The 8,523-nt window shown below is 40.0% G+C and overlaps 1 protein-coding gene across 2 annotated transcripts; it reads right to left on the bottom strand.

Moving 5' to 3' along the window:
- Positions 1–1,545: 1,545 nt before the first annotated feature.
- Positions 1,546–8,080, bottom strand: LOC113023865 (phospholipid phosphatase 3-like). Of its 2 annotated transcripts, none has more exons than XM_080302769.1 (6): positions 7,652–8,080; positions 5,650–5,807; positions 5,257–5,543; positions 5,119–5,176; positions 2,448–2,624; positions 1,546–2,347 (listed from the first exon to the last, which is right to left on the bottom strand). In XM_080302769.1, exons 1-6 carry the CDS (start codon positions 7,842–7,844, stop codon positions 2,249–2,251), a joined length of 972 nt encoding a protein of 323 aa, XP_080158895.1. In that variant the 5' UTR covers positions 7,845–8,080; the 3' UTR covers positions 1,546–2,248. The 2 variants fall into 2 exon arrangements, with proteins under 2 accessions (XP_080158895.1, XP_080158896.1); XM_080302770.1 differs by lacking the exon at positions 7,652–8,080 and adding an exon at positions 6,098–6,407.
- Positions 8,081–8,523: the final 443 nt, after the last annotated feature.

The raw sequence follows: 8,523 nt of genomic DNA, 5'->3' as shown, positions 1-8,523 counted from the left end.
CCCCCGAGATCCTTGTACATATCGCCTCAAGTGTTCTGATTGTCTTGTATTGCTATTGAAGTTCAAGTAAACGTGAAAAAAAAGGTTCCTGTTTGTGTTTCTGTTCGTGCATGTGTAAATGTAAATGTGTCAACTTGCAGATGAGTTAGAGCTGTCTACTACTGCAGCCAGAATGATTTTAAAAAAAAATTACAGTTCAATCAGACCACTGGCTTATTACACCAACAGAACATTGTTAGAGTTTGTAGTCTAGACTCTGAGCTCATCTAACCCAGCAGATATGGTACATATAGGAATTGGGGAATGATGAGTAAACATGCCCCCTGGAGTCTACAGGTGAATGCTGAGGCAGTGGAGAGGTCGACACAGCAGGAAGCAATTCAGTGCAGCCACCTCATTGACAGATCAGAGGGAGAGATGGAAAATTCTGCAGCTTTAATAGACCAACAAGTTGGGAGGGTGTGCTTGGTATGTGATGTGAGGAGAGTGAGAAATGTTCGTGTCTAAGAAGCAATGTAGTCTAAGGTGACTGCCATTGGTGTTTTAAATTAATATGTTATTTTATAGGGAAATATTGAACCTTAATGCATCGATCTTACATCTAATTAAGATATTACATGCAAAGCAACAAATTCGAATGATAAGAGAGATTTCCCCAAAATAGACAGTAATGAGAATGAGCTCAAAGTCAATCCCGTTGCAAAATTTAAATGCTTTGGACACATCCATGCATTAATAATAGTGCAATGTCATTCTGTCAGGAACTATTTAGCGGCACAGTGATTGCTTTTAATTTTGATATTTTAAAGAAAAGTTGATAACACTTTTACATTTCCCTAAATAAGGTTTTGGATTCTCCCAAAGATGACGAATATAAGAAGAGAAGTGTGATGAAATGAATTCAATACTAAATGAACTGCAGTTGCATGGGTTCATCACAAAAACATATAGACAAAAAAAGCAGTCCATATAATAAATGTGAATGATGCTGTTTGCTTTCTTGTGCTATCTGCTTAAAGCTCCACTAATCAATATTTCTGGATTAGCCCCGAAACAGATCAAATGACACAGTGTAATGTAAAGTGTTGCTTGTTATGACAAAACAGCAGAGAATTATCGCCCACTTTCCAGCTCATTTGCACAGTGCTAATTGAACATCTTTGGCTCATTGTTTTGATTTTTACAGCTAATAACTCTACTGTTTTGATCCGGGTTCTCTTTAATCTTGTTTCAGTCGCAGCAGGCTGCTGTTTTAGGCAAGCTTTGATAAATCTACCCCGTGCCACCTGGCCAGCACCAAACAGCAAGAAGACAAAGTTAGTGACTTTCTGAAAAATTAGAAACTTACCCGTGGAGTCTGGGGAGACCAAATCAAAGCGAAAAGAGAAAAAATGTTGGAATTCTCAGGTGGACAGAGACGCTTTAGTCCAAATGAGAGATGACATGTTCTCTGTCTGCTTATGTAAACATGTGAAAGCTGTTTTACACGCTTGCAGTAGTGCCCCCAAGTGGTCAAACCCTTTAATTACATACATTACAATGAAATTTAAACAACTAAAAATAACTTTTATTTTTAATGATCTGTTATCTACAAGCATGCATAACTTCATAATGTCTGAGAACTAGTGGCATCCATCCTCTTCCATAAACAAAGATCCTGTTAGGAGTCCTCTCACTTACATAACACAGAGATGGACGGATGCATCCAATGAAAACACCCGATGCAAACCTTTTAAATGAATTGCTTTTTTGCTATTTGTGCTTTCCTTCAACAACATTCAGTGGGTGGATAAATAAACTACACAAAATAATTAACTTTTGTATGAAATATTTTACATGCTACATACTAAGTCATTGTAGAGTGCTAATTATTAACACTATCATGGACATAAAAAAGTGCTTTTACAGTTTTTGAATTGTAAAAAAAAACTATATATTTACAAGTGATATGTGGAGTGATAGTGATTCTGCGTTCAGTCTTGTTTGTAGTCTCATCTCACAGGTAAGTGTTACATGTGAAGCTAATGTCAGTTTCAAGGACAAAATGTTGACTGCTTGCTTTGACAGTATTTCATAAGGTCTGCTTTCCTTTTCTCCCCTCACTCTGTCAAAATACTGAGGTTTGTAGTTTGATTTCACAGGAAATGGTCTTGCATTCTTCAGATCTCTTGTCTGTCCAAATCAGTCTTCAGGCAGCAGGTGGATGCAGGTGGATGCAGGCAGATGCAGCGGTAAGTGGGAATGAGGTTTAGCAAACAGTATGGTGGGGTGACAGGGGGCTGTCAGGGGTCTCGGTCGGAGAGAGATCTGAACTGGAGCTTTTAAACATAGCCGAGATGTGGAAGGCCTGGGAGAAATATAAACACATGCCCAACTTGAGGATTAAGCAGACTTTGACATGTGGACACGCATTGATGCACAAAGACAAGCAGGCAAGTTATACTGACCACCCAGTAGGCAGTGAGAGCTCCCTGTATGTAGCCTGTTAATACATCAGACGGGTGGTGCCTGTAGTCTGAGATACGGGTCAGGCCTGTGTAGATTGCCAGCATAATCAAGAAAAACTGCAGCATGGGTCTCAGCAGCCGAGCTCCACGCCACGTCAGCCGTGCCTGCAGGTAAAACTATATTACAGAAACAAAAACAATATTAAATGCGCTGAGCAATACATTACAGATACAAGACGTTTACAAGTGAAGAGATAATTGTGGCTAAAGCTACGGATTACAGTGGGGAGGGGGAACAAAAGTTCTCTCTTTGTGTTGACGGTCAGGGAATTACAGCTTCCACCAGAAGGTAAGGGCTATGGTGGATGGTGATTGGATAAGTGGTTTCTGAGATGGGTTAAGATATGTTTTTGTTTTTTTGTGAGAGAGGTTTCATAAATGTGAGTGGTGTGGTAATGACAAATATATTTAATTTTGATACTACAAATGATTAAACATTGCATATGAAGGTTATAGGCGGTTATAGAATCTGAAGCATCTTTGAGAGTACTCAACACCTGTTTCTGGACTTATCAGTTATGGATAGTTAATTCAATTCAATTGAGTTTTATTTATATAGCTCCAGTCCACAATACCTCAAAGTGCTTTATATCGTACATAAAGGGTAAAGACCCTGCAATATTAGAAAGAAATCCCGAAATGGCAGAAACATGGCAAAAGACTATTCATAGATATTCATAAATATATATATTTATAATGTAAGCATTCATCAACTACTACCTTTGTATGCATTACTTTCTTGAGTCTTGGTGACCAAGTTCAACATTTTATCTATAATATTTTGCTAGCATTTGTGTTTGAACTCTTGATGAACAATTTAACTGTTAGCCATATTTTAGCTAAATAATGAGTAATAATTTTATTCATAAGATTAACTAGCTATTTAAAGTGTTTATCCGTTATGCTTAGGCAGCATTTGGTTTACTATTAGTTAACAGTGTCAACGAGCTAATGATGTACTTCTGTGTAGGTTTCCTCACCAGCTTTAATCATTTATGCATTCATCTTTTTCTCTACTGCTTAGTCTTACTTAAGTTTACTGTTCAGACTTGTATGGGTGCAGTTCTTTAATTTAATGGTTATTTCATTTTTTTGATTTAGTTGAGCTCTGTTAGCTGAAAACTTAGATACTAAAGAAATACCACCGGTGATACTTGTGCCCCTTCTTGGGAACATGGCTGGGAATTACTCTCTTAAGGCACTTTATAACCATTTTAACTTGACTTTTTATCCATCTCCCCTCTTTTTCACCAGTGCACTGTTAAAGCTTTCACGATAACTTTCAATACAACAGGAGGCAAATAATCTTGTTATTGTTTAATGGTAAATTAACAGTTAAGTGTTGTTTTATGGACACACGAGCAGCAAAAATTATTCTGAAATTATTCCTGATCTACTGTCACAGGTGTGTCACAGCCAACGCGCCACTCACATCATAAAACACCCGATATTGTGACGAGAGACTGTTGTGAGTCGGCTCTCATTGTCATCTAACAAAGTGGCTTCCACTTTTGGCACCCTAGTGTTCATTTGCTCAGAGAGATGCATGAAAATCACATTAAATTATCAACCCCCCACTCCCACCAAAAAAGGTACCATAGAAAGTCAAAAGAAGACAAAGTCAGGACAAAGAAAAGACTGAAAGTGCACAACTGTGCCTTCAGTTCCACTTATGAATTAGGCAGTGAGTTCCTAAGTTTAAAAAAGATTTTTTTTAAAAAAAAATTATGAATAATAATTTCCCTCTTAAAATAAAGTGGTGCTAGTGACACTGTGAGAGAACAAAGTCGGGTAGCTAAAGATCCAGATGTGTGCTCCTGAAATAATAGATGTCGCAATGACCCCTCTGTGCTTTAGTCACTGAAGGTGTGAAACACTGTTTTATATAACAGCAGCAACAGCAGTAAAAGTGATTCCTGTGCATCTGTTTCACTTTAAAGTGGGTAAACCCTCCTTAAAATGCTGTTGTAAGCTGAAAACTTTACAGTTTGTTGACTCAGACTTTGTCTAAGCCAGGTCCAAATCTTCCCACCAAAGGTTAATAGTGAAATACGCTCTCTTTGCATGTAATATAAATATGTAAAGTTCTATAGGACACTATAGAACATTTAAGATCAATCATGAACAATCATGTTATATTTTCTTTACGCTGAGCTTGTTAGCTGTAAAAATACTTGAATTTCTGCTGATGCACCATTTACGTCTGCATAAAAATGAGTACACATATTCACACACACACACACACGCACACGCACACACACACACACACACACACACACACACACACACACACTCTTGTACAATAGAGCAGCACAGTGAGACGAGGTCACACTCCTCCCAAAGCAGAACAAAGCAGTCTCTGTTTGTGCCGTATCTCCCTCCATTCCCTCATCTCTTATTCTCTCGCTCTTTGATGCTAACTGGACTGGGGATGAGTCCCTGTTTCATTCATTCTCTCTCAGCATTTTACAGAGTGATGGTAATTGGAAATTGGAGAGACAGTCAATTTTCTTTGCCAGTATGAATGTGTGGTGTGTGGGAGAGAAAAAGAGAGAGAGATAGAGGAAGAGAAACATTTTTGAAAAAGGGACTAATAAATAGAGATACTCACAGCTAAGTAGAGCATTGTGAACATTGCAAAAGAAGCATGGCCCGAGAAAAAGGACTTCCTGAAAAAGTGGAGAAGTATTTAGAATTGCAAATTTCAATACGACATTAAAAGCACAAATTCATGAATGCAGACACACACCTGGCTTCCTCCTCTAACTGGTGGTCAGGCTGGCGACAAGTCACTGTTTCAATGTAGGTCCCAGGTGTGCAGTTGAGTGATGCATAGGTAATGCCGCACACTGACAGGAAGTGCGGTCGCAGCCGTCCCACGCTGAGCTTGGCCATGTTGGTCAGTGATTGGCCAACACAACATCCAAACAGGAAGCACCCCAGCTCCTTGTACAGGCACGAAACGTATACGTTCCTCACAAAGGCCTTCGAGCTGACACCGTGGAAACGCACCCGATAACACTCGCCGAGGGCGATCTAGATTCAGATGCAACGTGAGAATCGCAAGATTACATGTTGTTGTACAATAAATGACAATGGGATGACTGATACGACAGGAATGATGAAGATGATGAATACTCACAGTGAGGCCGGTGATGATGATGCCACCTGTGATGAGTAATTCATCTGGTATGGCTTCTCTGTGCAGGTAAGGATACGTGATGCTGGGATCCCCACAAATGAAGCCTCTTCTGTAAGGACTCAGTGCCTTTAGCTCACATGCAAATAAAGGGATGGAAGCTGAGTGGGAGGAAGAAAAGGGAGAAAAATAGAATTAGACCAAAATTAAGTATTTTAAATCCCCAGTTTCCCTCTGGGTGAAAGTATTCTTTGAAAGTGATACATGGGAGGAGAAAAGAGGAGTAAGTTCTCATCTCAGGTTAACCAAGAAGAGACATTGTTAATGATAGACAAAAATAATATAATCAAAACATAAATTTAAAGCTACATAGAAGACAGATGAATAGGGATTTTGAGAAAGGAAAAAAGTTTGGGAAAGTAAGACGGTTACAGAAAAAAGGAAATCCAACTTTTTCTTTGGAGAACAACCATTAGGAATGTCGGGGTCGTAACACTCCTCCACTGGGACCAAAGAAACTCAGAGAACAGCCGAAAGCTCCAGTTTCCTTACTGAATAAAAGCTGAATCCACTGAGAGTGGAAGAGCGGAGCAAGGCAGCGCTCAGTAAAAGACCCAGTTTGGCTGCGCATGTGTGTATTTGTGTCTAAGTGTATGCATTTCTGTTGATGAGGAGAGAAAGGGGGGGTTGTTTGTGACTCCAGTTGAGCTCTTCCCAACAAAACAAAGCGTAAAAGCGCCAATAGACCCGAGCCAGAACCAGCCTCACACTGTCTCTGTTTGTCTCTCATGTCCTCTCTCCTTCTCTGCCTCCTGTTTGCATGCCTGCACGCACACACAGAAAAGACAAGGGTGGGGAACAGACATCAAAACAGACAAAGAAAGAGAGAAACAGAGACTTCTCGCAGGGCCTCCACCCTTCTGCACAGATCCAATCTGTTTACAGGCTACTTCTCTGTCCAGCTTGCTCCAGTCAGCCAGCATTACATAACCCCTCTCCCACCACCAATACCACTATGAGCTAGGGTCAACAAGTAGAGTCGTGATCATGTATGTGTACACACACATGTGATAGTCATGGATCGTACATTATTTATTGAATTCCCCCTGGCCTGACTCTACCCTGAGAACTGTATGTTGTCATGGAAACTGCACAATTCCCTGGGCAATGCACAAACCAGCTGGCACAAAGAGCTGAAGAGCAGCAGAAAAAGAGGGGTGGCATGTAGATGAAAGGGGCGAAAACGAACTTTCTGTCTCTTTTACTTTTCTGGTTTCCTCCTTTTTTCACCTTTTTATATTTGCTGCTTTTTTTTTGAAGACTCTAAGATCATCACGTTTATAAGTACCCAAATACCCACTGATTTCTTGATGAAGGGATGAAAACAAAGTGGAACAGCACTTAATATGGGCGACGTGATCTTATTGAAAGCAATAACAAGTGCACGGGATTTTGTCGCTGATGAACAAATTCCTCAATGACTCGAGACTGTAGGAGAACATATGGATTTAAACAAACAACAAATGACTCGCTTTGATAATACCCATATTTCTTGAATTATTTGGAAGAATTTAACAGAATTGTGCAAAAACATCCACAAACCCTTTTCGAGACAACAGAATGTTATTAGCTGATTGAAGTCTATCAACTCACTGCTGAATCGACTGCAGATTTCAGCTATAAAAACATTCACGAGAAAACAAGTTTCTTACGTTGTAGCCTACAGTTAAAAAAATACAGAGACCCATTCAGCATATCGGTTAGTGTAGTTTGTACTAATGCACACTGGCACCAGTGTAGTTGTAATTAATGAAAAAAAAAAAACTGCACGGAAGTCCAGTAACACAATGAACACAGGGCTGTATCAGCTTATAACACAGGGTTAAATGTTGAAGTATGTTATGCTGCGGAATACATGGCCTTGTACAAGGCAATGCAGACCCCTCAATAAGCAATATAGTGTTATGTTAAACACTGACAAATCCAATTAGCTAGGCCTTCTTACCAAGAAAGAGGCAGAGCAGGTCTAAGCCGACCAGAAGTTTTCTTTTGGATAAAGCCGGTCCAGTTATCTCTATGAGTTTCTTCCCAGTGCCGTTCTCCATCCCCAGGCCGCTCTTGTTTTCCGTCAGTTTAAGCTGGAGGTCCGCGCTGGAGACGGGCACACCGGCGCTCTGCGGGGCAAACGTATCCAACATGACGATTAGCTGCGAATTGTAGGTCGGTTGTAGATCTTACTGGCATCAGAAACTTGGGAGCGCCCTTTGGCTACTCATGTGCAGATCTCCAGGGAAAGTGAAAGTTAATCCAAAAGTTCCCGGAGTATTTAATATGCTACCTGGAGCGCGTGGTGACGTGTTTCTTCGCTGTCAAGGTGGAGAAATGTTTTACTCATGTTGGTGTCAGTCTGCAGGGCTCGTTCAGACTCGCTGAAGTGCCTCCGTCAGCTTAAAGATATGCGTGGTTTGCGAAACTAGTTGATAAAATCTCTCACTCTCTCCCTCTCTCTTCCTGTCAGCTCATCGAACATTAGGGAAAACAGGGAGGGAAAAATCCGCAAGTCCTAATTAGAGGCAGCACATCAGATATGTGTCACGGTGTGACGGTGGTTATTGCATGGATGCAGTCTGGAAGATATTTCTCCATCACTACTACTGTATGACTTATCGCCTACAAAAATGCAGGTGATGGGGGATTGGGAAGAAATCACAAGTAGACTAAATAAAACTTCTTATCACTTTAAAAAAAACACTGAGATTCGAAGTATTTTAAGTAATTTAGCCCACATTTAAAAAAAATACAAATATTTGCCATTGATCTGGACATATTTTACTTTTTGAGTCTGATTACTTTAGTACTTTTTAAATGTAATTTTTA

This window comes from Astatotilapia calliptera, chromosome 6 (assembly GCF_964374335.1).
Source record: "Astatotilapia calliptera chromosome 6, fAstCal68.1, whole genome shotgun sequence".
NCBI classification, from domain to species: domain Eukaryota; kingdom Metazoa; phylum Chordata; class Actinopteri; order Cichliformes; family Cichlidae; genus Astatotilapia; species Astatotilapia calliptera.
Note: the sequence above shows the minus strand (reverse complement) of the source record. Positions and strands in the feature narration are given on the sequence as shown.